Here is a 27,478-nt window from a genome sequence, read left to right as displayed (position 1 = left end):
AACAGCGTATCAGCAAACCTAATACAGTAATATATAAAAAGAATAATACATAACTACCAATTGGGTTTATTCTAGGAATGCAAGTTTGATTTAATATTAGAAACCAATGTTGTTCATCTCCTTACCAAAATAACATGCAAAACCCATATGATTATCTCAATAGAGGCAGAAGAATTTGAAAAAATTCAACATGATTTTTTTAAAGAAGAAAACTCTTAGCGAAGTGAGAAGAAAATTTCCTTAATCTGATAAATGCCAAAATATCAGAAGCATTCCTCTGAGATAGGAAACAAGACATGGATGTCTCTATTGCCCTCTGCAACGCTGTGCTAGAAAATTCTACAAGAATTAAAAAGGAAGATATAATCATTGTTTTTCACACACAATATACCAGCATATGTGGAAAAATATATATGATACAAATATGAATTCTAAATTAGTTAACAGTATTGGTGAAATCTTCTATATTCTTACTGATTTTCTATTTGTTTTAACAGTTATGGGGGGGGGCATTAAAATTTCTGACTATACTTGAGAAAATGTCTATTTCTCCTTAGAGTTCTATCAGGTTTATGTATTTTGAAGCTTTTTTTTTTTTTAAGGTTTTATTTATTTATTTGACAGAGAGAGACACAGTGAAAGCAGGAACACAAGCAGGAGGAGTGGGAGAGGGAGAAGCAGGCTTCCCTCTGAGAAAGGAGCCCGATGTGGGGCTTGATCCCAGGACCCCGAGATCATGACCTGAGCCGAAGGCAGACGCTTGACGACTGAGCCACCCAGGTGCCCCTATTTTGAAGCTTTGTTGCTAGATGAATAGGCCTTTAGAATTGTGTCCTCTTGTGGAAATGACCTTCTTATTAGGAAATGGCCTTCTTCATTGTTTGGTTACAATCTTTGCTCTATCACAGATTTTGTCCAATATTATTATAGATTATTCTTATTGTTTTTTAAAGATTTTATTTATTTGAGAGAGAGCACAAGTGGGAGGGAGGGGCAGAGGGAGGGGAGGAGCAGGCTCCCCGCTGAGCAGGGAGCCCGGATGCTGCAGGGGATTCAATCCCAGGACCCTGAGATCATGACCTGAGCCGAAGGCGGACGATTAACCCACTGAACTACCCAGGCGCCCCTTAATATAGACTTTTCAATTAGTGTCTGTATGGCATACCCTATATTAATATAGCCACTCCAGCACCATTTTGATTAGTGTTAGCATGGTGTATTTTTTACTTTTCACCTACTTGTGTCTTCGTTTTTAAAGTGGGTTTCCAGGTGGGTGGGGGGATGGGGTAACTAACTAGATGACGGGCATTAAGGAGGGCACGTGATTCGATGAGCACTGGGTGTTATACGCAACTGATAAATTATTGAACACTACATCTGAAACTAAGTATGTACTATATGTTGGCTAATTGAATTTAAATTAAAAAATATAAATAAAAAATAAAGTGGGTTTCCTGTAGACAGCATATAGTTGGGTCATCCTTTTTTATCTGCCTTTTAATTGGGTTGTCTAGACAATGTATATTGATCATGATTATTGATGTGGTTGGGTTTAAGTCTACCATCTTGGTTGCCACAACTGTATAAATTTCCTAAAACTCCGGTAGACCACCAGGCTCTGCCCCAGTTATCGCTCCTTTTGCTGTGGCCTGGAAACTCATTCCAGGCAGTAGGTGGGGACAACTGTAGAACTTCCAGCTATACTTCTCTTCTCTCAGGGATCACCGTCCTCTGCTGCCTGATTTCCAAAGTCCGAACCCCACTGTCTCCTGTTTTGTCTGGTTTTTCAGTTGTTTCAGGTGGGAGGGTAAACCCATTCCCTGTTACTCCATCTTGGGCCAAAGTAGAAGTTCAGATCATTTATTTTGGAGATGCATCCTCCTCAATCCTGTAAAAGTTTCTTGTATTAATTTTTTGTCAATTTTCTGTCCTCTTCGTTGCTGTTTTCTCTTTCTGGAACTCCTTTTAGTCAAAGGTTGTGCCTACCGGACTGGTCCACCCACATATTTCTCTTTTTGGGAGACCCTTAGGAGCAAAGGCTTTGTGAATTTTGTCTGCAGCTTTTCATCAGACACTAGAGCAACATATAATAGGTGCTCAACAAATTTCATCTCTTTCTCTTTTTGTGCTACTCACTGAATGACTATTTTTGTTTTACCTTTCCAACCCTCTACTGTATATTTAATTTCCAAGAAACTTTTTGTATTCTCTATGGCTCCCTTTTTTCACTGCATTATATTCTTTTTTTTAAATAACTACTACAAGATATTAATTATCGGGAAGTGTGTGTTTAAATTGGTTTGGGGTTTTGTTTTTTTTAAAGAATTTTTTTAAACTTACTTAAATAATCTCTACACCCAACGTGGGGCTTGAACTCACAACCCCAAGATCAAGAGTCACATGCACTTCTCACTGAGCCAGCCAGGCGCCCCTAAATTGGTCGGTTGGTTGGTTTTGTTTTTCTCTTTTCTTAGCTTTCCTTTTTCTTTTTTTCATTTTGTCTTTCTCTTTCATGGTGGGAGCGGAGCAGGGATGGAAATGCACCACCAAGCTCTCACTCCAAGAGAGCATTTGCCATGAGGAGTGCCGTCAACTGACAAACTTTGGCTGGGACAACTTGTGGATGAACTGCAGCATTTGAACTGAGGACACACTGCCCTCAGGCAACTCCAGCCAATTGCTGAGCATGATGGGGGTAAAAGCACTGAGGTGGTTCTGCCCAGCGGGCTCCTCTAGTGGGCTGTCTTTGCTCTGGAGCTCTGCTGCACCACGGGCTGAAACTCTCTCTCTCCCCAGTCCTCCTTCCTTCCCTCTCTTTCTCGCATGCCAGTCCTGCATCGCAGTCTGAAAACTTTCCCCGTTGACTTCTGCTCCCTCTTCTCTGTGCTCTCCACAAGCATTGTGCCCCGTAAATCTCAGTAAATCTCGGTAAATCCCATGCACTTCTAACTCTATTTGGTGTCTGTTTCCCCGAGGACCCGAACTAACACAGGAGTTTTCTTCATTTGTCAGATGATCCTTGTTCAGCGATGTGTATTTAAGGGAAGAGCACTAAAAATCAAACTGGACGTTCCATGGGCACGAGTGAGGTTTTTTTTTTACTGGTGATTTTGCTTTTTAGTGATTGGGCAAAGAGCCAGCCATTTCACCAGGAACGCTCCAAATGTTAGTATAGGGAATTTTTCTCTAGAGCCTTCCATTTCTCCAGATAACAAACTTCTGGTATTCTGTCTGAACGTGGGAACCTTGTTTCTGCCTTTCTGTGCAGGGCAGCGGTGGAGGGGGTCAATGGTTCTTCCACCTTTGCCCCTCTGTGCAGGCTGGGGCCTCCAGAGCCCCTTTCCCCTCTCATCTTCTGTCTCCCTCTGTCCTGGTCGCTACATCTGTGACTCTTCCTCAACCCTCTTGAAAGCATCCACGACTTTGCTGAAATCCTCTATCTGCTGAGATATCATTTTCTCTGTCCTTGTGGATTTATGTCTTCCCTCTTTCTTCACTACCATTTGAGTGAGCCTTTAAAAGGGAAAGGGGGTACAATTCATCACCGTTCACAAGAAGCCCCCACATCTGACTTACATTGCCCCACTGCTCTCTTGGCTGCTTCGCGGAGAAGGGACTGTAGATGGACCGGAAGCAAGAATGTCCGTCCGTCAGGAGGCCATTGCCACAGCAGAGGTGAGCGATGAGCATGAGTAGGCCTGGGATGGGGGGCTGTGGAGATGAAGAGAAGTAGATAATTCGAGACATATTTAGACAGTGGTTTTATTTTTTTTTTAATTTTTATTTATTTATTTTTTTAAATTTTATTTATTTGGCACACAGAGAGACAGCCAGAGAGGGAACACAAGCAGGGGGAGTGGGAGAGGGAGAAACGGGCTTCCCGCAGAGCAGGGAGCCCAATGTGGGGCTCGATCCCAGGACCTTGGGATCATGACCTGAGCCGAAGGCAGATGCTTAACGACTGAGCCACCCAGGCACCCCTAGACAGTGGTTTTAAAAGACATCCACAAATTCTTTGCAATGCCTCCCTCCACGAGATGGAACTTCATTCTCCTCCCCGGCGAATGCAGGCTCGCCTCAGTGACTCATTCTAACAAACAGACTACAGCAGAATTAACAGTGTATGACTTTGGACACAAGATCTGAAAAGACATTGTGGCTTCCTCTTTGCTCTCTCTCTCTCTCTCTCTCTCTCTCAGATCACTTACTCCAGAGGAAACCAGCTGCCATGTTATAAGGACACTCAAGAGCGCTATAACGTCCACATGACAAGGAACGTAGGTTTCCTGCCAACCGTCAGCACTAACTTAACAGGCATGTGAATGAGCCCCTCTGGAAGCAGATCCTCCAGCCCAGGCAAGCCTTCTAAATGTCTACACGCTCACTGGCATCTTGACTGCAGCCTCACGAGAGACTCGGAAGCCCTGCTAAGTCACTTCCGGATTCCTGACCCAAAAAAAGCATATGTTGTGTGAGATAATAAATGCTTATTATTTTAAGCCTCTATGTTTTGGAAAGTCATCTCTTACACAGCAATACATAACTAACTAACACAGGGGGTGAGAGAGAGAGAAATCAAAGGCTTATTCTGGGTTTGGGGCTTAGAGCAACTGGGCAGAGGACAGTACCGTTGACTGAAAGTAGGGAAGCCTGGGAGAGGAAAAGGACGAGGAATCACGATGTGGCTCTTGAAATGTCTTTTAGACATCGGGAGTAGAGGTATCAGGTAGATGCTGACTATTAGTCTCCAGGCTGAAGAGATCATTGAGGGCCCCTGGCATGGGGCTCATGGGTAAAGCCAGGGACACCCAAGGAGAAAAGATGAGGGGTCCTGGACCAAGCCCTGGGGCCCTCCAAACTTTAGGGGTAGGACAGAGGAGAAGGAATCAGACGAAGGAGAGGCCAGCAGGGTGGGAGGAAATCCGGACAGTGGCAACTCAAAGCCAAGAGAAGAGAGAGTTACAAGAAGGAAAGAGAGACCAGAGAAGGGACTGGCTGCAGAACAAGAAGTTCAGAAGAGCGGCTCCTCCCTGGTGACAGCGACTTCAAAGAAACCAGACGTTAACAGCAAGCACAGCAGTTGCCAGCTCTGGAGTGTCTACCAAATGCCTGGCACTCCGATGGGTTTTCCTGTTGAATCGTCACCGTAAGTCTATGAGGTGAATATTATTGCCCCCGTTACACAGATGAAGGGACTGAGGGGCAGAGAGGTTAAATAACTTGCTCAAGATCACACAGTTTGTGAAATGGCAGAGGCCAGATAGAAACTCAAGCATGTAGGATACCAAAGGCCACAACCTTGACCATAAGGTTTGGGCAGAACGCAAGGGGTCTGCCTTTTTTTTTTTTTTTTTTTTTTTTTTTTGGCATCTCGCATTGCAAATTTCCTAAGTTTTTTGTGCTGGGCCCCGGGGAACCTAAGCAAATGTGAGCCCTACAGGTGGGTGTTCCCCAGAGAGTGTGCAAAGAAAGTGAGGAGGCCTCTGTAGAAACGGGAAAGACAGGACAGGGCAGGAGATCCGTGCCTTTTGACTTTAAAGGAGCAGCATGCAAATGATATTCAAAGTGATATGCAAATGTATGTAAATTACATGTTCGAATGAGCATCTGTTCTTTTTGAATCAACAGCTCAAGCACTTTTGGGTGAGCCCTCCCCAGCTTTCTCCCAGAGTTGTCCAGGGTCAGGATCCCTTGCAGGGTCTATGAACTAAACTGGAGAATTAGTAGGCACCTCCTCCAAGGCAAACTGGGCTCTGGACCTGAAGGAGAGGGCTGCCCGCCCTGTCCAGGTGAGTTGTTTGTTCATACATTCATCTGACAAATACCTGTAAAGTGCCTACTGGGTGCAGAGGCAGATGCTGTAGACAAGTAGAAGACTCATTATTTCTAACTTACAGGAACATACTCTAGTGGGGGAAATAAACAGATACAGCAAAGACCTCGGTATCATCTAGTGTCTAGACCAAGGCTTCTCAACTTAGCATATGGACATTTGGGGCTGGGCTTCTTTGTTGAAGGGGTTTTTCCTGTGCCTCCCAGGATGCTCAGCAGCATCCCTGGTCACTCTCTATCCATTAGATGCCAGTAGCAGCCCCCTCCCAGTTGTGACAACCAAAAATGTCTCCGGACATCGCCAAATGTCCCCTGGAGTGGGGGTGGGGGTGACCAAGACCATCCCACCAGCTGAGAACCACTGCTCAAAACGCTGAAGTCTTGCGCTCCTTGGGTGAGTCGACGTATTCAGTGAGCTTAGAGTTCACCTTCAAGGACGCAGCTTGTTCCATGTTTTTGTACTTGAACCATTGCAGAGGGCAGTCTTAAATTTCGCATCTCATTCCTTTCCACCAAACATGACCCTCCCTTAACACCCCAGGCCCCCACTCTGAGCAGGTGCTGTTATTCAGTCCAGCCCCCAGAGTTTCTTGAGGAGCATTCAAGGTCACCCCCAAACTCAGCCTTGAGCCCTTCAGGTTTGCATGTCTGCTTTTTAGCATCATTCTGCCTCTTCTTTCCTTGCCATCGAGTTGTACCTGTGGGACTGTCACACTCCTATCTCTGCCGGCCCCCATTCCTTTTGATTGGCAGCTTCCAAGAGTTAAAAAATGAGATTTTGCAGATCAGTGTTTTTCTAGCTGTGCCCTGCCAAGCACTGGGAGTCCTGCGGGAGGCCTCTCAGGAGCCCCTAGGGGGTGGCGGGAGGGGCAGGAGAGGCTTCCAGGAGGCAGGAGGTATAGAGCAGGCAGGCCTCACCAGCTCCCCACCAGCGGTTCCATCACAGCAGCTGGACTTTTCCTGGCTTTGTTTCTCTCTGTTTCTGCATGATACGCTTTGGACAAAAAGTCCCAAGTGTAAAGGCTTTTGCAAACCACTGACCTAGATGGGGAGCATTATGAGGAGCAGAGCACTCGCCAGCATGTACTCTGTCTGTGCTTTGGTCGCGGCTTGGTGGAGTCCGTTGTGGTTGTTTGGAGGCCCTGGAAGCCTCCTCTCCAGCTCCTTCTCATCGGGTGGATGGTGGGGATGCAGACAGGAGGGTATCACTTGACAGAGAGGCCAAGCCCTCTATGTGTGTGGGCAGAGCAATGGGCCAGAGAAGCAGACCAGGCTTCCAAGCTTCCATATCAAACCACGATGCCTCTTCCTGGGTGGCGGTAGCAGCAAACCCCAGGACATGAGGGGCCCTAATCCTCGAAGGTGGCAGAACAGAGAGTCTTTGCACTGAAGTGGCAGCAGAAAGAACTGAGGCAAGACACCAGGAAGAACTTCCCAACTTGGTACCTGGGGGAGGAGCAACGGGAACAGCTGTGGGGCGGGCAGCTCTGGGGCAGGAGGGTGTCCCAGTGGCAGGCTGAGAGCTAATCACACACACCCTCCCCCACACACCCCTTCCTGGCCCCTACCGCCAACCAGGGCTAAGCCCTGCACTGATAAACCTCCAGGGCCCCGGGCAGAGGAGGGGGATGGTGAGCAGGGTCTGGGGCCAGGCCCCATCCTGCCCTCTCTAAGAAGGCCTTTCTGTAGGAGCCTTGCCAGACTACAGCAGAATGTGTGGGGATCTTGTTCCCAAGGGTCTTGGGGGATGGAGCAGGCTCTCCCTTCTCCTCCCAACCTCCAGGCCCCACTGAGCCTCTGGACACAGGCACAATCAGGCATTTCATGCTTCCCAAGGGTCAGAATGAAAGGCCTGTGTCTGTCTGTGCTCCCCTCCCCCCGCCTTCCATCTTCAGATCTTTCCATCTGCCCTTGGGGTACAGCCTCATCTTCCCCTGCCTCTCCCCCTCCTGCCCGCTCAGGTCTTTACAAATATCTGGGAACAGAAGAGATCGCCCTCAACACCCTGTACTGCCTTCCACTAACTCAGGTCTCCGACATGCCCGGGTGGGAGTGAAGATGCTGATGGTCCTCCCCTGTCACTCACAGGAGCCCAGAGAGCTCAATGACACCCGAAGGTCGCACAGCACTGGCCACACTCAATGCTCTCCCCCCTATCTCCTCCCACCCACTCTGTCCGCCTCCATGGTTTGCCCTGGCTCAGGGGCAACTTGACACTTCTCCATGGAACCAAAGGGCTGCTTCCTGCTGGAAAATCCCCAGACACTGAAATGACCTGGAGGAGCTGTTGAAGCTAAAAGAGCAAGTTCACATCGGAGTTCACCCTTCCACCGGCTGAGTGCCCGGAGGAAGGGAGGCTCCCTGCACAGGCCTGGGGTGCTGATCTCTGAGATGTTCTCCCCACCCCACCCCCACGCCGAAGCCAGACAAGCAGCCAGGAACTGGCGTCACCATTCTCCAGTCCCCCAGACACTCATCCCACCGCCACCACCCGTGAGCCATCGTTCCGGGGCCTGACATTCTGTCGGCTTCACACCACCTCCCAGGGCCCCAGCCAGGAGCGCTTCCTGGATAAAATATTAAACATGCAAATCTGAGACAGTGCCTTAACGAGCGACAGACTGCACGACCACAGCCTGGCAAACGAGACGCACGCCGTCCGGGGGTGGGGGAGTGAGAAGTATATATAGATATAGACTTTGGATCTATCTGTGCGACGTGTGTATGAGGCAGAGAACAGAAGGCGTGGAAAACTACCACAGCAGCCTCCAGCTGGGGTGGCCTGAGGTCGGCTGGTGGGGAGGGAGGGTCAGGAGGATCCCCAAAGCCGAGCTCAGAGTGGGGATGACAAAAGCCCTTTGTGCTTGGACTCTGTGCAGAGGGGACCAGAGCTGCAGGGCAGGGGAGCGGGCATTTGGTTTTGGAGAAGGGAATTGGTTAGAGGCGAGGCCTCAGGAGGGAAGAAGAGAAAGGCGGGAGACCCAGGAGTCACAGGGAGAGCACCTCAACTCTCAGGGGGCCCTGGGGGCTCTGTAGTATGGCACCCACATCGGTCTGGGCGTCACAGAGCTCCCACGGCATTGGGTCAGCGTGATTCCACCTTGATCCAAGCTGACGTGAGGTTGACAGTGATGCTGTTCATCATTCGCTCTACGAATCATAGTGGTCCGGTGACCCACGCAGCCTCCCATTCAGAAGGTCTGGGTGGGACCTGAGATGCTGCGTTTCTACCAAGTCCCAGGTGATACCAGTGCTGCTGGTCCTCAAACTCCAATCGAGCGGCAGGGGTCTGCAAGGAATTAGAACCACATGAAGGTGACTTAGATGGACATAGAACCCACAGGAGTCCCTAGGGGTCCAGGGTGCTGAGGCAGATGGGATCTATCCACCGTGTCCAGCGGTAGGCAAGGAATTACGACCTGGACCTCAGCTGACCTGGAACTCCCAGCCCGGAGTGTCAGGGAGCCCACAGTAGCCCACACTGAGGAGTCCACAGGGCTCCAGACCCACCAGAGCTCACAGGGCCGAGAGTGACACGGCATCTAAGGGGGCTTGAGCTAGTGAATACAGGGCCCCCGTGGCTTCGGAGTATCCTGGAGCCCGTGAGGAACGAGACTGAAGTGGAGCCCGCCGTGGCTACCGGGGTCTGGGCTGACTTAGAGCCCACAAAGGACTAAGCTGACACCCACATGGGCGCAGAGTGACATGGAGCACACAAGGGTTTGGACTGATGGGTGCCTGAAACAGAGCCCCTGACTTAAAGGCCCGCAGCATGGGCCCCAGACAGGGCAGGGGCTCTCGGTGGACTGCTGGGCCTCGGAAAACAGGAAGGGAGGGGAGGGGTGCGGCAGAGGGGAGGGGAGGGGTAGGAGCCAAGGAGCCTGCGCTGCTGCTGCTGCCGAGAGCCTGCTGGCCTCGGGCTGAGTGGTACTTGGCTAGGCCCCAGGGGGAAGGTGTTGAGAGAGAAGGTGCTGCGGCCGCCCCATCAGCTCAGATGGAGGAGGAAGCAGGAAGGTGGAGGCAGGGCCAGGGCGGCACGGGGCCCTGGCACAGGGACAGCATGTCCTATCCAGGGAGGCCTGGCCATTGGGGAGGGCCCCCTGCTCTAACCGGGGCTCCTGGCATCTGATTCCCTGCTCCCAGTTCACACAGGGACATGCAGGGTTGTGGGGTTAGGGCTTAGGGGCCTGGGTTGAAGGGTGTCCAGCACTGGGGGGGAGAGACAAACAAGTGTCTCTCTGGTTGGGGGACTTAGGGCCCAGAGGAGTCAGGATTCTCACTCCCTGGGATAGGAGACCCTTCCCATGCAGCCAGGTTCCTGGGCTGGGTGCCCTGACCCTGTTGCATCTTTCCGCAGGGACAAGAAAAGAAGTACTGGAGGTTTCCCCTCCCCAGATCCCTGGCAAAGACCCCCCATCAGTATCTGGACACAGACACTCTCCATCTTTTTCTTAATTAAATCTAGCCCTCACTCCCCCCATCTGACCAGAAAGCCCTCGATCCTCTTCCCCACCCAGGCAAGAGGCTATTCGGGGCCTACTTGCAGCTTCTCTTCGCCTCCAGGTGAAGGGAGAGCAGGAAGGGATGGAGGGAAGGGTGTCGTTATGGATTCTTGCTGTGGCAAGTCTGGTGGTATCAGGCAAGAGGGACGCCAACATTTTTTCCACGGGAAAAAGAGACATTTTTCTTGACCAAAGCACCAGACATCCATTTCATGCGACATCTGGCTCCCCCACCCCACAAGCCCCAGGTCAGGACACCCCCAACATCTCGGCCTCTGCCTTTCTCCCCCGTCCCCCATTCCCAGTCCCTGTGTGGGAAGGTTCTCCCCTACTTCCGCTCCTTTCTTTGTCCCCCTCCCCCCAGGCAGGGGAGGTGTCAGGAAAAGGCTGGGGGTTCCCAGGATCCCAAGAATACCTTTTGCTGTGCCCTCCCCCTCCTCCACCCCTGCCATCTTTCCACATTCAGCCTGTTACTGCTGGAGAATCGATCCCTAACTTCACTCCCGCCCGCACGCTGACCTAGTTTCTGCCTCAGTGCAGAGGGGACACGTCCTTACACGTCCCTAGACTCAGAGCCCGGCATAGCCAAGAGACAGACGCATGCTCAGTGGGCTTGGGATCAAGAGATGCAGGTGTGCCTCTCCAGACACACTCAGGCTCATGCACACGTGTGTGCATGGCCGGAGACACCTGCCCAATTCAGGAACATGTCAAGGACCACTTCATGGACACATACACAAGGCTCCCTTGTTCATAGGACCAAGGGACACAAGTGAACAGACATACAGGCCCTCATAAGCCTTAGACACAATTCCCCACGGGGGCTCCCCGACTCCCTCTCCAGCTCCGGCTTATAGATCCTCATCCTCCAGGCCAGGAAAACACCAAAGGAGGCACATGGCTCCCCATGCCGGCCCTGCTGCCTCCGGAATGCCCCCCAAACCCAGGAATGGATCCCCAGTGTCCCCTCTTCCCTCCACTGTGCCCACCCTGGGAAACTGCAGGTGCCTTATTTCCCCGTGACAAGACCTGTACGTCCATGAAAGGGGTCAAGGGCTGGGGACTCTTCCCTTCCTTTTCCATGGCAACAAAATCAAGGTCGAGAGGCCATGGTCTATGGACATCACATGATGTGATGTGGGGCAAAGCGACCCCCCACAACGATAGGTCCTTGAGCATCTTAATCCCTCAGTTGTTCCTCTGCTAAAACAAAGACTTGATTGCACAGGTAGGGGATGTGAAAGCCTTTGTAAATGGCTAAGCTCTGCCACATAAATGTAAGAGGTCATTACTTATTCTGCCTGTCAGTGTCTGTGTGGGGGCAGAGGGGATCTCCCACATCTGCCTCCCAACAGCCCTGTCCTGTGCTACAGGAAGTCACTCAGCCCAGGAGGAAATGGGGACTGAGGCCCAGGGAAGCCAGGCTAGGGGCAGAGGGAAGGCTCCTGCCACTATCTGCCCCACCCACACCCCCATATTTTAAAGACTCTGGCTCTTAACTCCCAGAATGCCTCTCCAACCCAAGTCCTGCTGTCATCCAGCGTGGCCTTGGGGCTCTCTGCAAAGCTGGAAAGGTAAGCAGCCTCCACTAGCCAACCTCCACCCCCACCCCCCGTTCCAGGCCTCCCTCTTTCCATGCAGCTGCTCTGTGCCCTCCGCAACACCCTCCATGCTTCTCCATTTTCTGCTGAATTCTTGCCCCCCACCCCTGGCTCAAATTCCTTCCCTGCCCAACCCCTGGATCCATCACTTCAGACGCTCATTCTCGTGCCTATAATGGGAAGAATTCCCACCCTGGGCCTATCCACCTGCTTGCTGCACTCCTAGACCCCAGAGGCTAAGCTCAGCTGGAAACAGCCCCCACCCCCAGGAAATTTGGTGGCTCCACCAACTCTGGGTTTCCAACTATCTCTGCCTTGTTAGCAGATTCCTTCTCTCAACTGAGCTCTGCCCAAGTCTCTCCCCTCCCCCACAGCACCCCTCAACCTATTCTCCTACTTCTCAGAGCAAATGGAAGCTCTCTAGAAAGTTCTTTTGCCTCCCTGCTCCCACAGCTGTCAACTTGCCTGTCTTCACGCTCGTCCGCTCTTCTGTCTCCTGCGTGTGCATGCGTATCTGTGTGCCTATGTGCAGGAGTCTGAGCCCGTCTGGGAACACACATTTCCCTCCCATCCACCTGAACTCATGGTCTCAGCCCCTGCCCCTCCAGAGAGGCCTCACTCCTGAGTGAGCTCATCCTTTTTCCAGCATTTTCAACCCCCCAATCTCCCCCAGCCCCACGGTAACCATGCTTGATACGAGTCCCCTTCTAGATCCTTCTCCATCTCTTGCCTTCACATCCAAGTTCCTCAGAGAGAAGACTGCATTTGCTGTATGTACTTCTTTACCTCCCATTTCACCCCAGCATGCCCCTGGAAGGGCTCACGAGAGTCATCAGTGACCTCCTCGTTGCCAAGGCCAGTGGACCTTCTTCGGTCCTTTTTATCTGATCGTTGTGCAACATTCAACACTGTTCCCTCTCTCTTTCTTGATGCACTGTCCTCCCTTGGTTCTTGTATTAGGATAAGTTATAGTGTATTAGTAGGGGCGCCTCGGTGGCTCAGTCGGTTAAGCGGCTGCCTTCGGCTCAGGTCATGATCCCAGGGTCCTGGGATCGAGCCCCACATCGGGCTCCTTCCTCAGCGGGGAGCCTGCTTCTCCCTCTCCCTCTGCTTGACACTCCACCTGCTTGTGCTCTCCCTCTGTCTATCTCTATCAAATAAATAAATAAAATCTTAAAAAAAAAAAGTTATAGTGTATTAGTAGCCTAACACAATATAAATTAAAATGCAGTGTGATATGGGACGCCTGGGTGGCTCAGTTGGTTAAGCATCTGCCTTCGGCTCAGGTCATGATCCCAGGGTCCTGGGATCGAGTCCCAAGTCAGGCTCCCTGCTCAGTGGGGAGCCTGCTTCTCCCTCTGCCTGCTGCTCCCCCTGCTTGTATTCTTGCTCTCTCTCTCTGGCAAATAAATCAAGTCTTTAAAAAAATAAAATAAAATAAAATAAATTGCAATATAATAAAACAGTAGCCTAGCTAATTCTTTATTAGGCTAATTAATGGTATTAGTTGAGTTATGCTTAAATTGTAGTAGCTTGGTTAGGCTAAGTCGTATTAGTTCAGCTAAACTCCTATAGCAAAGAGATCCAAAAAAGACAGTGGCTTAAAAATGTAAAGTTTCTTCCTTCTCATGTTCAGAGGGAACATTCCAGGGCAGTGGGAAACCACTGGGCAGGCATTCCCAAACCCAGGCTCCTTCTGCGGTGTTGCTGCACTGCCCCCTAGGGTATTATCGGTGACTCAAGACGAGCTGGGTGGCCGCCATGCTGGGCTCCGGGGCAGGAAGGGGAAAGGGAGTGTAGAAAAGTGTATCCAGGGTCTTAAAGCCCAGGTGGAGAAGCGCCCATACTACCTCCCCCTCGCACCCCACTGGAGGGAATGGAATCACACGGCCACACCTGACCTTGAGGGAAGCTGGGTGGCGAGTCAGCTGGGCAGCCATTGAGCACACATTCTGGTGGCCACCCAACCGTGATCACCAGAGCCTCCTTGGCCTCTGTCCTACCTCCCAGCTGTCCCTCTCACCTTCGTTAATGTCCCTCAGGGTTCTCTTCTCGGAGCCCTCTTCTCTTGACACCCATTAGTTGGTCATTCTTGTTTTCCAGTCATATGCGGATGACTCCAAACATTTCCATCTCCAGTTCAGGTTTCCCTCTTGGGCAGCAGACCCACCTGGGCACCAAAGGCCAAAATCTGGGATCCAAGCCAGACTCCCAGACTCCTCCTCTCCCTCACCCCACACTCAGTGCTGGCAATTCTACTGTATAAAGGCCTCTCCAGTGAGGACTCTACTCTCCTCCTCCCTGCTGACTCCTCTCCTTTCTCACAGCTTCCAAGCTGGTCTCCCTGCCTCCACCCGCCCCCCAATACTTCGCACCATCCTCCAGTGAAACATGGGCATTCGCCAAGGCCCTAAGCCCTCTTCTCTTTTCCCTTTTCAGTCTTTCCCTGAGCCCCACATCCAGCCTCCCAACCTCCATTCCCACGGACACACACGTGATCACATGAGTATATCTCTAGCCCTCCCCTCTTCCCTGAGCATCAGACCCAAACAACCACTTGGATGTCTCAAAGGCATCTTGGACTCTATGTGTTCAAATCCGAGCTCAGGATGTTCCCCCAGATCCCACTCCAGCACAGTGTTCCCTGTCTTATTGTCAACCCAGTGTCTAAGGCCAGAGTCCTGAGACTTGCTGTGGTCACTGCCCTCTCCCCATCCCCATCTGACCCTCCCCACATCTGGCCAATGGTACATGCGTCTGCCTCACTTCATGCCTGTATCCCCACCCTCACCTCTTGCCTGGACTGCAACAACAGTCTCCTCAGCAACCTCCCCACATCCGCCTTTGCTCCCATCGTCCACTCTGAGGACATGGCGATCCTCTCCAAACACAAATCTGATTGTCACAGCCCTGCTTACACCCATCTCTGGCTCCCCAGTGCTCCGAGAACAAGGCAAACTCTTTATCTCAGCCCACAAGGCCCTGCAAGGTCCAGCCCTGCCCCTGCACAGAAAGGCCTCTGTGCAGCCTCTCCCCTATTCTAGGCCCCGGCCATACTCCATTCTTGGATGCACTTAGCTCACCTAGCTCCCCGAGCCCCAAGACTTTGATCCAGCTGTCCCTGCCACCTGGAACACTTCCCTCTCCTCTCCCTGCCATCTCTCCCAGTCATCTTTCCAAGCTCATCACAAGCACTGCTTCCCCAGAGATGCATCTGCTCTCCCGGACTAGGTCAGACCCTCCCGGCACAGCCCGTGGCCCCATGCACATCTCTTTCACAGCAATTGTCTCAGCTGTGTGATTGTTGACTATGATCTGTCTGTCCCCCACCCGCCAAGCTCCAGAAAGCCAGGACCCTGCCTGTTTTGCTCACACTGTCTCTCAATGCCTGGCACAATGCCCCGCACATAAGTAAGGGCTCAATTAATATTTGTGGAACAAAAAGTAAGTAAAGGAGGGGCGCCTGGGTGGCTCAGTCGTTAAGCGTCTGCCTTCGGCTCAGGTCGTGATCCCGGGGTCCTGGGATCGAGCCCCGCATCGGGCTCCCTGCACTGCGGGGAAGCCTGCTTCTCCCTCTCCCACTCCCCCTGCTTGTGTTCCCACTCGCTATGTCTCTCTCTGTCAAATAAATAAATAAAATCTTAAAAAAAAAAAAAGTAAGTAAAGGAGAGTTTATGGCCACCACAGTCTGATTGGACCATCCTTCAGGGGCTCTTTGTTGCCTTCAGAATAAACTCCTCACCCTGATACACAAGATCTTTTGTGATCTGACCTCTGTCTCCTTCATCTCTTGTCATTTGTACCCTGTGCTCCAGGTAATATGATCTGTTTAAGAGTCCCATTCACTCAAGCTGCCCACTTTGTGCTCTGTCCTCAACACTTCCCTGGCCTTCTTCACTTCATGAATTCCTATCTACCTTTGAGACACAACTCAGATTTCTCCTCATCTGGGAAGTCCTCCCTGATCCCCCAGGGTTCCTACAAGCCCCATTGTTCCTTCAGCCTCACTAATCTCCATCTTGTTCTGCTGCACTGTGGCCGTTTGCTCACTTGTCTCTCTCCTGTACTAAGCTGAAAGCTTTGGGGAGAGAAATATAGGGTTTTAGCTATTTCTTATCTCCAGCCCTTAGCCCATTGTCCAGTTAATGCTTGAGTCAGTGTTAGTGCCCTTCGCTTCTTTGCTGCTGCCCCTCCCAATTCCTTTAAAATTGGGCCACACAACTTTATACACAAAGCTGAAAATGGGAAATGACCCAAAGATCCATGAACAGAATGTAGAAATTATAGAATATTCATATAATAGAAATACTACATGGCAATGAAAAGAATAAATGACTGCCACGTGAAACAGCACGATGAATCCCGAATGTTATACAAAAGAAGCCAGAACCAAAAAAGTACCTTTCACTTCGATGAAGGTTAAAACCATTCCAAATGAATCTGATAGAGGCCAGCAAGGGGGTTACGTCCAGGTCAGGGGACCGGCTGGGAGTGAGCCTGACGGAGCTTCCCAGAGGGCGAGACTAGAAATGGGTAATGATCACATGGGTGTGCACACATGAAAACGTTCATCAGGACGGATTTTCATGCATTTTAAAGTAGATAACTTTCCCTCTATTTTTTTAAAGTGCTATAATTTTGCAGTCAATCATCATGGATCACAAACCTCCTGTGTCTGAGTCACTTCCTGCTACAGAGTCCCCTGGTTTCAGGTGGTCATATGACACATCCCGCTCCCCAAGCCCAGAAAGCGTAAACCACTCAGCTAGAGTAGACAGCACGTCTGTGGAGAGCCCACACCCCAAGGAGGGGGCTGCATATCCTCCTTCTTCCATGCAGCTTTAGGCTCCTCAGGGTCAGGTTCTGTGTCTTTGCGTCTCTGGCACAGAGCTCTGTGACTTCCAAATATTGGTGGGAGGCCACCTCTGGTCTGTAGCTGGTTGCGGCTGAGGTGCTGAAACATGGCAGCAGTGTGGTTGGTGAGCGCACAAACTCGGGGGCCCCTGGGTGGCTCAGTCGGTTAAGCGTCCAACTCTTGGTTTCGGCTCCGGTCATGGTCTTAGGGTAGTGGGATCGGGTCCCACATCAGGCTCCAAGCTCAGCATGGAATCTGCTTTAGATTCTCTCTCTCCCTCTGCCCCTCCCCCCACCACATGCACACTCCCTCTCTCTCTAAATAAAAATAAATAAACTCTTAAAAAAAAAAAAAGAGGGGCCCTGGTGGCTCATTCGGTTGAGCATCTGCCTTCGGCTCGGGTCACGATCTCAGGGTCCTGGGATCGAGTCCCACATCGGGCTCCCTGTTCAGCGGAGAGCCTGCTTCTCCCTCTCTCTCTGCCTGCCGCTCTGCCTACTTGTGCTCTCTCTCTCTGTGTCAAATAAATAAATAAAATCTTAAAAAAAAAAGAAAATATAAAAAAAATTTAAAAATTAAAAAAAAAGCACAGGGGAGCCCGGGAGGCTCAGTTGGTTAAGCATCTGCCTTCGGTCAGGTCATGATCCCAGGGTCCTGGGATTGAGTCCTCCATCGGGCTCCCTCTGCCTCTGCCTCTCTCTGTTTCTCATGAATAAATAAATACATCTTTAAAAAAAATAATAATAATTTAAAATTTTAAAAAGAGCACAAACTCTAACAGCACAATTCTGTGTCAGATTAACCTCTCTATACCTCTCTATACCCAGCTGCAAAATGGGGCTAATAATAGTACCTACCTGTTAGTGTTGTTCTGCGGATTAGATGTGTGACTAGGCATAAAGCACTTAGGACAGTGCCAGGCTCCAAGCAAGTGCCATGTAAATGTTTGCTATAACAATCGCTATTAGGGGAAAACCCAATCAGACAGACCAGAGTTAAACTGCCCCTCCACTGGCTGTGTGACCTCAGGAAAATTCATTAACCTCTCTGAGCTTCCATTTCCTCATCTACTAAACAGGGATAATAATACCCATCTACTGTTATGAAAGCAAGATAATGTATGAAAGCACCTGACTTAGTTCCTTGTATTCAGAGACCATGTCCAACACATCCCTCTCCCCAGGACCCAGCACTGGGAGGTGCTCAATTGCGTGGAAGACTTACTTTCTTCCCCGACCCACCCTTCCTCAGCCGGGCATCATCCTCTGGCGCTAGCAGACAGCAGCATCTTGTGGACGGCTCTAGAACTGCATCCTGGCTAAGTGCCACTCCAGTCGCGGCTGCACAGTCCTTTAAATAAGCCTTTTAAAATACGCACTCTGCATTGGACAAGTACTCATTAGGCGCCTGGTGTACAGGACACAGATCCAGGACCTAAAGAAAATGAAGAGAAAGATACAAGATGACTGTAGAAAGATGAAGAAAAAAATCACAACTACAACCTTATCATCAATAATCTTAATTTTTTTATCTTTAATTAAAGAAACCATAAACACCATGTAGGGGGATTTGGCACACTGGATAGTGTCTTCTCGGGAAGTTTCTACAATTATAGGAGTGATTTTGAAGTGTCCGTTTTGTGTTAATAACTCTCAGTTAAGGCCAAAGCAACAAACTGAAAGCTTAGGTCAGAAAGGTGATTTCCAGCTCCTCTCCCCTCCACGGCCTGACTTAACTTCCCAGGCTCTCTGTGGAAAGGGGCAACAGGAGTATTTGGCTCCAAAGCCCTTATTCTTCCACCACACTCCACCGCCCCTGCCCCAGACATAAAAGAGTAAAGAGGGTCTTAAAGGTGGCATGGATGACATCCAATGGGGGAGGGGGGGTGTCAAAAAAGACTTTTGTGGAGGAGACACCATTTCAAATGGGCTTTGGAGAAGGAAGGTAGAGAAAGAGGTGGGTGGCTGCGGGAAGGAAGGGCAATCCAATGTGATGGACCACATGGTATATAAAGTGAAGAAACAGGGCCATGAGGGTTAAGGTCAAATCCTAGAAGGCCCCAAATGATAGGCCAAGGAGGCTGCATCTAATAAAATCAGGGGACCTGCTGAATAAGAAGGTAATTGGATGTGAGGAGATCAGAGGAAAACCAGAGATACAGAAACTAGTTAGGTGGCTACTGCAAAGGTCCACACCAGGCATTGCGCCCCCCGCACCCTGATGGAGAGGAGAGGAGAGGAGAGGCCCTGGAGAGGCCAGTGGGAGACGGAGGTTCAGAAACAGACAACAGTGAGTCAAATGAGAGGACCCAGTGAGGATTCAAGGAGCTGAGCCTTGGGGAGAAAGGCAGAGCTATATCCAGAATGTGGGCTTGACCAGGGGGGCTGATGTGGGCCGTGGGTGGAGATACCGAGCTGAGTTTTCAATAGGGAAAGTATGAGTTGCCAGCAACCACTCAGAGATCAGCTCAGGAGAGGGGCTGAGCTGGAGGAAGAGGAGGCTGGGACAGTAATTTCGACTCCCATACCTATGCATGTGCCAGACGAAGGCTTGAGAGGGAGAGACGAAGCGCATCACGTGCGGGGACATGGGGGCGGAGGGTAGACACCACCCGGACATCACGGGGCTCCCTGCATTTTAAAGCTTCCTGAGGTCAGAGAAAGAAGAGGAGGCACAGAAGACAGAGCAGGGACTTCTTACAGGACAGAATAGGAGACCCTGGCGAACATCCAGCGGAGGTCATGAAGAGATACAGGGGTCAGGATGGCCAGGAGGCAACCATTGGATTTGTGTTTGGGGGGTCGCCGTGAGTGACCCTGGAAAGAGCCATTTCAGGGAGCAGAAGTCAAGCTGCAAAGATTTAAGAGGCAAGAAGCAGAGGGTGTGGGGGCGGCTCCCAGGAGGAGGGAGGTGATGGTGAGCAGGGCTGGACTAGGGTGAGGCAGGCGAGGGGCCTGGGGAACAAAATTTAAGGAGGCCCTCACTCTCACGGTCGCACGGGCGGTCCTGATGTGGAGGGGCAGACAACGGGCCCCAGAGCTGTTGAGAGGTAGGGGCCCGCAGACAGAGACCCTCTGAGACTAAAGGAAAGGAAAAAACCCAGTAAGAGAGACCCAGGTAGAAGCTAAGAAAGACCCTTGATCTCCACATCCCACCAAACCCAGGGTGGCCACTAGCAGAGCCTCAGAGGACGCAACGTCTGGGTGGGGAGAGGTAGAAGGAAGGACACAGAGGGACAATCTGGGAACAGGGGCTGGAGATACCCACAGAGGTCGAAGGGCAGCTCCGAAGGGCGAGGAAACAGGACAGGAGGAAGGGAGAGCCTCCGGGGACCCTCCTGGGGAGACTGAGCTGCCCTCCCCGCCCCCTCAGTGAGTGTTGGGGGGGCAGAGTCCTAGCATCCTTGGGGTCAGCCTGGAAAAAGCAAGGAGACCAAGTCTACCCCTTCACCAAGCTGCTCCAATTCAGGGAGACTTGCGGCCCCACGTCCAGAGGGGCAGCACCCCAGACCAACCCCACACACTGCAACACATGCTTCCTTTCCCCAGAAAATCTGGGCGGTTCCTTCTTTCAGGAACTCCATTTCTGGGGTGGGCTGAATGGTGGCACCCAAAAAGATCTGGCTGTGTCCTAACTCCCCTCCCTCTGGAACTTGTGAATGTGACCTTCTTTGCAACAAGGGTCTTTGCAGGTGTAACTACATGCAAAGTTGTCAAGATGAAATCATGCTGGATTATGTGGGTGGGCCCTAAATCCATTAAGTGTCCTTATAAGAGACCGAAGAGGGGAGGGCCACGTGTAGACCGAGGCAGACGGGAGTGATGCGACCACAACCCAAGGAGCACCCGGAGCCTCCAGGAGCTGGAAGAGGCAGGGAGGGGATTCTCCCCTAGAGCCTTCAGAGAGAGCATGGCCCTCCTGACACCTTAATTTTGGACTTCTGGCCTCCGGAACTGTGAGAGAAAAGATTTCCGTTGTTTTAAGGCACCAAGTTTGTGGTAAATTGTTACGGCAGGCGGGAAAACAGATACAGTCCCCTGTTGTGCTGAATGACTAGAAAGCTTCTAGATAAGCCCCCAGCCCCGAGGTTCTCCAAATTAAACCAGTCAGCAAGCAAGGGGAGTTCCCGGTCTGGCCAAAAGGTGTGTTTTTTAACTCACCGCCCAGCCTCCTTCCAGGCTCAGGTTTAATGCTTAATGCTTTCATTTAAGGAGGAAGGAGGGAAGACAAAATGAACTGCATCACATCCCACTGCTCAGAGAAGTAGAGTCGGCAAAGGGTATCCTACCACCCACCTTTCTCCTTCTCCCAGAGCGCGCACCACCCCGCCCAGGCTGGTCGAAAGGGCCAAAGCTGCCCCGAACCACATGACTAAAAGCAGGGAGCTTTTTAAAAACAGGAGCCTGCCTTTCTGAATTTCTCCTTACACACAGGACCCCCTCTTCACAGCAAGTCTCTTCCCACCCCTCACATCTGCCTTCTTCCTCTGCCTTCGCCATTCTTGGGGGGCAAAATAAGCGGAATACCCCTGAAGCACGGGAGTGGGAGGCGCTCTCCTTGCCCTCCCCCCTCCTCCCCACAACACAGCTGGAGGGGGGGAGGGGAGGTCAGCAGGGTTCATAAAGGCCAGATGTTGAGGAGAAAGAGAGCAAAGCCCAACCCACGCCCACCCACCCCACCCCCACCCTCGCCCCCATCGGAGAAAAAAATGGAAAGAGACAGTTTTTAAAACAAACAAAACTTTTGTGGCGCAAAACAGTTTTTCTCAAGAATCTGCTCTATGCAAACAATAACAACTTTTTACAAAGCATTTTCACAGAAAAGGAGACAAGTCCTTCCCCAGCAACAAACGTGGGAACTGTTTCTCCCTCACCCCGTTTTTAGGGGAAAAGGGGGTGCTATTCACTAGTGTGGGCAGAAGGGTCACTGGGTCCCTCATTTGTCGGGCAGATCTACCACTCCCAGGTTCCCCTCACACCTAAACTTGGAGTCTCCCTAAGAGCTAAGCTCCCCTGATCTCACCTGCGTGAAGGGGAAAGCGATTCCACCCCTCTCTGACTCTGGGGGATCCTCTCAGCTGCCGGGTGTGGTCCAGGCCTACCTCTCCCCTCCCCCCTGGAAAACAGAACCTCTGACCTCAAAACTAATCCCCTGGCCCAGCCCCCATCGGATCCATCAGGTCCCTGACAACTCCCGAAATGCCTGAAGTTAGGGGAGGAAGCTGAAGATGCCACAGCCCAGCTCCCATTCAAACCCAAACTTTGCCCCTTCAAGCCCCGCGGGACCCTTGAGATTAGGGCAAGAACCCTGTAATTTACCCCCTCTATAAGGAGCGGCTAGCCTCCTCTCTAGCTTTTGAGGGGACTGCGTTTGGGTGTCCAAAGAATGGACCCAGGCCTGCCCTCTACCTCCACCCCCTCCCATCCATAAATCGGTGGAGAGGACCTCGAAAGGCAACTTGTTTGGTCTGATTTTATTGATTTCTTCCACCTTCCATTACTTTCCCTGGGACAGTCTCTGGCCCTTTCCCCCAGGCAAAGTCTGCGCTTTGGGAGAGGAGGAGGTCCCTTCGCCCTGCCCCTCCTAATAGGAGAAGCAAACTGGGGAGGGGGTTGATGGATCCAGGGGGAGGTCCTCTTTCACCAGTCAGACCTTATAAACTGAAAGCAAACAGGAAAAATTGAAGAGAGAAACTCCAAAACGGGACAAAAGGGAAAGGCTCGCGGCTGAGACTGAAGATCTCGCCAATTAGGGGTCACCTGCCTTGGTGGGGGGAAAGGGGACTTAGGAAAAGAACAGGGAGGGGGTGATCCCCCCCTTGCCCAAGCTGCCCCCTCCCCCATGAAGGCTCCCTTGGGGCTTGGAGTGCTGGGGAAGGCCTGAGGGGAGTGAAGGGTTAAAGGCCTGGATGGTGGGGGTGGGGGATGCCCCCAGGGAGCTGCCAATCACCTCCCCACCCCCACCACAGCCCCCTCATCCCCCTGGCTCGCCCACAGAAACAACCGGTTTGTCCATCACCAAGGTCTCTCTCCCTCTTTTTTTTTTTTTCCTTGTCTTTGAGCGGTAGCCTCCTTTGCTCCCCCTGGGGTGAAGGCCCTGCCCCCAGAGATCCGAGATGGAAGAGGAGAGGGATTGGAATCTATGTCATTAAGCCTTTTTCCGTTAAGCCTTCTCCTGACTCCAGCCCTTGGTTCGGCTCCAAAGGATGAGGGGGAGGGGGTGTCACCCCAACCAGTTAGGTGCTTGAAGATCACTGTCATTTGAGGTCCCTCTGACCGCAGCCCGTAAAACGTAAAGGGAACAGGCAAATGTGAGAAATGAGGCCCTGTCCTCGAGCCCGAAGTTTGGCCGTGGCCCCAACTTTTCCCCCTTGGCAGAAGAGGTGTCATGCTCAAAGTTCCTCCAAGTTGATCCCCCAGAATTTGAGGCCTGGGGGCTCAGGGACAGCAGGACCCCCTATCTGCCACCTCCACAGCGGGTGAGCAGGCGGGGGCTTTGAGTCTCCCTGGAGGCGAAGCGAAGATGCCGGCCCTAAGTCTCCGTCCTCCCCCACCACCAGGGCCGGGGGGCAGGGGAAGGCGTCGAGGAGGCTGAAGGTGCTCGTGGTGGGGAGCGTCGGTGCAGGGCGGCGGGGCTGTGCGCTGCGATGGGGGGGCGGCGGCCGCCGGCGTTTCTTGGCGGTTCCCCGGGCGGGCCCTTTTGCTGGCGGCCGCTCGGGCCCCCGGCGCAAACTCGGAGTGTCGAGAGCGAAGCCCTTCGCATAACACCAAAGTTTCGACCGGCGGATCAGACGATCGAAATGTTCCTGGCGGAGATCGCCGGGTGCGGCCGGAGCTCCGCTGGCCGTCGAGGGGCTAACGGCTGGTGCCTCGGGGGCGGCCTGCGGGGGGTTTCCATCGACTGCGGCCGTCTGGCCCGCCGCGGGCGGCTCGGGCGCGGCCCCGGGACCCGCGGGCTCGGTGGAGAGGCCCGCAGGTGGCGGCGGAGGCCGGGAACTGGGCTCCTGATGGGGGCTGGCGGCGGGGCCCGGCTGGGAGTCGAGACCCGAGGCGGGCCGAGGCGGAGCCGAGGCGGAGCTGGTCGGAGATTCCCGAGGGCGCAGGGGCGCCGGGCAGCGGCCGGGAGGTAAGCCGGCGCGAGAGCCGAAGTGCGGGAAACTGCCTCCGCCCTCTTCCTCCTCGCCACCGCCCCGGCACACTGCGGCGTCGGCATCCTGACCGGCCGGGGAGTTCGGATCGCTGGACCGCCCGGCTGGTCCCGCGAGGTGCTTCAGGCCATCCGCGGCCCAGCCGCCGGTGCACAGGGGGGCGCGAGGGCCCAACAGCACTGGGGCCCGCGGCGCCAGCTCCCCAGGCCCCAGGCCCAGAGAGGACGCCCGAGGTTTGGCAAGGGCGCAGAAGGCAAGGGCACGCAGGCACAGCGGAGAGAACTCCTGGGTCCCCCGACGCGGCTTCCGGGGTGTCGGGGAGCAGGGCGACCCTCGCGGGGACGCCGGCACTGCGAGGCGGGGAGCGGGGCACAGAGTTTCCATGGAACCGTCCGGGGGGGTGCCCACTGCGGGGGCCCTGGTCCCAGCGGCGGTGTGCGCTGGCTGCCCGAAGAGCCCACGGGCGAGGGGAACATCGCCCCCCCTCGACGGGGAGGTCTCTGCTCACGGGCGCCCCCGGCCCGCAACCCTGGGCCGCCGAGCTCTGGCTCCCTCCTCGATCTCGTCACGCGGCCCTCCCGGCGGCCGGACTCCTGGGTCCCTGCGAGTCCCGGCGCGGTCGGCCGCCCTTCCTGCCGCCGCGTTCCCTGCGCAGCCCCGGCGGGAGCCCCTCTCGAGTAGCCCAGGGCGCAGAGGCTGGGGAAACAAAGCGGCCGGCGGCCGCGGGAGGCGGGAAGGACCCCGGGCCCGGCACCCGGTGCCCGGGCCCAGGCGGCGGGGAGGGCGCCTTCCGCCCGCTCGGCTTCTTTCTTCCCCGCTGGCTCCCGGAGACCGCGTTATAGAGAACTGCCCCCTCGCTGCCCCAATACCAGCGCCGGGGCCGCGAGCCCGCCGCTGATTGGGCAGCACGGCCTGTGACGTTAGGCCGGACCCCACCCCTCCGGCGGCACCGCCCCCGTCCCCATTCCGCACACAGACACACACACGTGGACCCGGCGCGGCGGCGGCTGGGAGGGAGGAAAAGAGGGAACGTGTGCGGGTGGGATCGCGAGGGGCGAAACGCGCCGCTGCACGTGGCCTGGTGGCGTCCGGCTATTGGGTTGTCGCAAAACAAGTCGTTTTTCCCTTAGCAGTCACGGTTTTCACATCTGTAAAATGGGAATGTTCCTGACCACTCTCTTGGGGCTGCGTGAATAAACAGATGAATCACAAAAACAGTGTTGAGGGAAAAGATGACATGAGGCAATGGTTGTTGACAAGCTTTGCACGGCAGGGACTCCTGCGGGCAGAGAATGTTTCCTACCTCTCTGTTCTGGTGCCCTAGGACAGTACCTGGCCCACACGGGATTCAAAAAATGTTGAAAAGTAGTTGGGAATTAAGTGTGTGCAAGATGAACAAAGAAAAAAATAAATTCGGAGCCGGGGGTTGGAGAGTATTATTACACCCATGGAAGACGATAAGTAGACTTGTTTCCATTTCTCTAATGCAGTTTCCAATGGCCCCTTGACCAAATTCCTAGGGGCTGGCTCTTCAGTCCCCTTAAATACCAAGACGCTGCCCTCTGAAGCTGAGCCGCCAAAATGGGCTGAGGAGTCCAGAGGAGGGGACAACCAGATCGTCTTATCTTTCCCAAGGAGAGTGAAGCAAAGAAAAAGTGAAACCCCCCCCCAAAAAATCCTGATAATGAAGGACCACCTCCCCACAGCACATACTGTCCCCCTTAACTTTCTTTAGTTTCTGTGTAGCTTACTGTTATATGAAAGTCTGTGAATGTATTTATTCTTTATTGTCTGTTTCTGATTAGTCTGAAAGGAGCTTATGAGAACTTTGTCTTAATCACTACTGCATCCCTACGGCCTAAAACAGTACCCAGACATAATAGGTGCTCAATAAATATTTGTGAGTGAATGAATGAATCCCTGGAATATTTCTCTCTTGATAAAAATCAGGATATTGGAATATGGCTGCTTCCTATCCCCAGAGATATAAAGAGATTGGTATGATAGCGTGGAGTAAGAATGTAGAAGTTGGGGAGAGTATCACAGAGAGAATATCTCATTCTGGGGCCGGAGTAAGACAGGGTTTCTGTAAGGGGGCAAATAATGTAGCTTGCATCCCTGCCCTCCTGGCAGTGACAACAGAATTGTTTTTCTACACGTCATGAAATCATATTTGGGAGGAAAGGGATCAGGAAGGTCTGCCTCCCCACCTCCCTTCTGCAGAGGCCACAGACAAAGGCCCTGGGGTGGAGCCAGGGTTTGAGGCACTAGAGAGTATGGTGTTCTATTGCTCCAAACACTCACCCCCTAGCATCTTCTGTAGAAGTCTTCAGGGCAATTATCATGAGGGGAGATCCTGGGGTCCTGCCAGGTCTACACTTCAGGGTTCCTGAGTGCTCCAAAAGCCTCGGCTCCCCTCCCCACCTTCTGCAACTCCCTTCCCCCTGCCACACACAGGAGGAAAGTTCTGGAAGGATGATGATCTTTGCAGCTGTCTCTTCTGGGGGACAATGCTGAGAACTCTTACACTGAGACAGCAGTGACAGATTTCTTTGGCTTGTGGGGCAGAGGGCATTTGCTTCAACCCCACTGTACTCCAGCCTCTTTGCCACTGAGATGCAGGGGGCGGGAGCTTGGTCCCCACCTACAGGAACCTGAAATGGGAAACTCCTCTTATCCCCTACAGTCTCACTCATATTTGCATTCCTGTGCCTAGCACAGTGTTGACATAAGGAGAGAACACTCAAGATATTCTTCAGTATGAATAAATGAATGAATCTTACCTAACCATGCAGATCAATGGCCTCCTCTTTCTCCCACTTCAGATCTGAGTTTAGGGGCTTTATTGGAGATCATTACTGTTGGGAGTCCTGCCCTGGAGAAGGAATTCCCTCCACCTCCACTTTCCCTTCTTCCCCTTCCCTTAATCAGGCACCCCAGAATACAGCCCAGATGGGAACCCCACCACCCCCTCCCGTTGTGGGCATGGCAGCACCTTACCAACAGTAGGGGTTAGTGTGAGTAACACTCCAGCTGAAAGGACCTGAAGTCATCAAACCTCCATTTTCAGAGGGCTTGGACTGGGGGTTCCTGCTTTGCAACCCAGGGCAGGTCACCTAGGTACTCTGCGTCTCAGTGTCCCTCTCAGTGAAAAGGGGACAACAGTAGCTTCTTCACAACAGTCAGGAGGGTGGAAACACGATGTGAGCAGGCTGGCCCAGTTGTTGCAATTCCCATTGCCTACGGTAGAGGACACTCGACCCCGTCCTCAGCAGGCAAGATGAGGAGGCAACACCGTTCTCAGGAGCCCCTCTTCCCCATAAGGAGCAAAAGAGGGACAAGGCTGGATGCCGGGTCCCATCTGACACCTCCGGAATAAGGGATAGGAAGGGCCTAGAGAGACCTGGAAGCCAGCCCTCCCCACCTCCGTGGCCCATCTGAGTCTCACCCAAAGGCCCCTGTTCAAGCATTTGGGAGCAACACCTGCTCAGTTGTCCTTTTCCCTGGAAGGAGGCATAGCAGAGAAGTGGCCCCAGAGTTC

At 52.7% G+C, this 27,478-nt stretch overlaps 1 protein-coding gene across 1 annotated transcript; it reads right to left on the bottom strand.

Annotated features, from left to right (window-relative positions):
- Positions 1–22,248: 22,248 nt before the first annotated feature.
- On the bottom strand, positions 22,249–24,759 carry EPOP (elongin BC and polycomb repressive complex 2 associated protein). Its single transcript, XM_032428761.1, has one exon. The coding sequence runs from the start codon at positions 24,319–24,321 to the stop codon at positions 23,182–23,184; it is 1,140 nt and encodes a 379-aa protein (XP_032284652.1). The 5' UTR covers positions 24,322–24,759; the 3' UTR covers positions 22,249–23,181.
- Between the last annotated feature and the right edge of the window lie 2,719 nt (positions 24,760–27,478).

This window comes from Phoca vitulina, unplaced genomic scaffold (assembly GCF_004348235.1).
Source record: "Phoca vitulina isolate PV1807 unplaced genomic scaffold, GSC_HSeal_1.0 scaffold40, whole genome shotgun sequence".
Taxonomy (NCBI): Eukaryota; Metazoa; Chordata; class Mammalia; order Carnivora; family Phocidae; genus Phoca; species Phoca vitulina.
Note: the sequence above shows the minus strand (reverse complement) of the source record. Positions and strands in the feature narration are given on the sequence as shown.

What these genes read in the sequence shown, in the direction of transcription:
- EPOP (XM_032428761.1), bottom strand. Translation starts at nt 24,321, where the DNA reads ATGGAAACTCTGTGCCCCGCTCCCCGCCTCGCAGTGCCGGCGTCCCCG.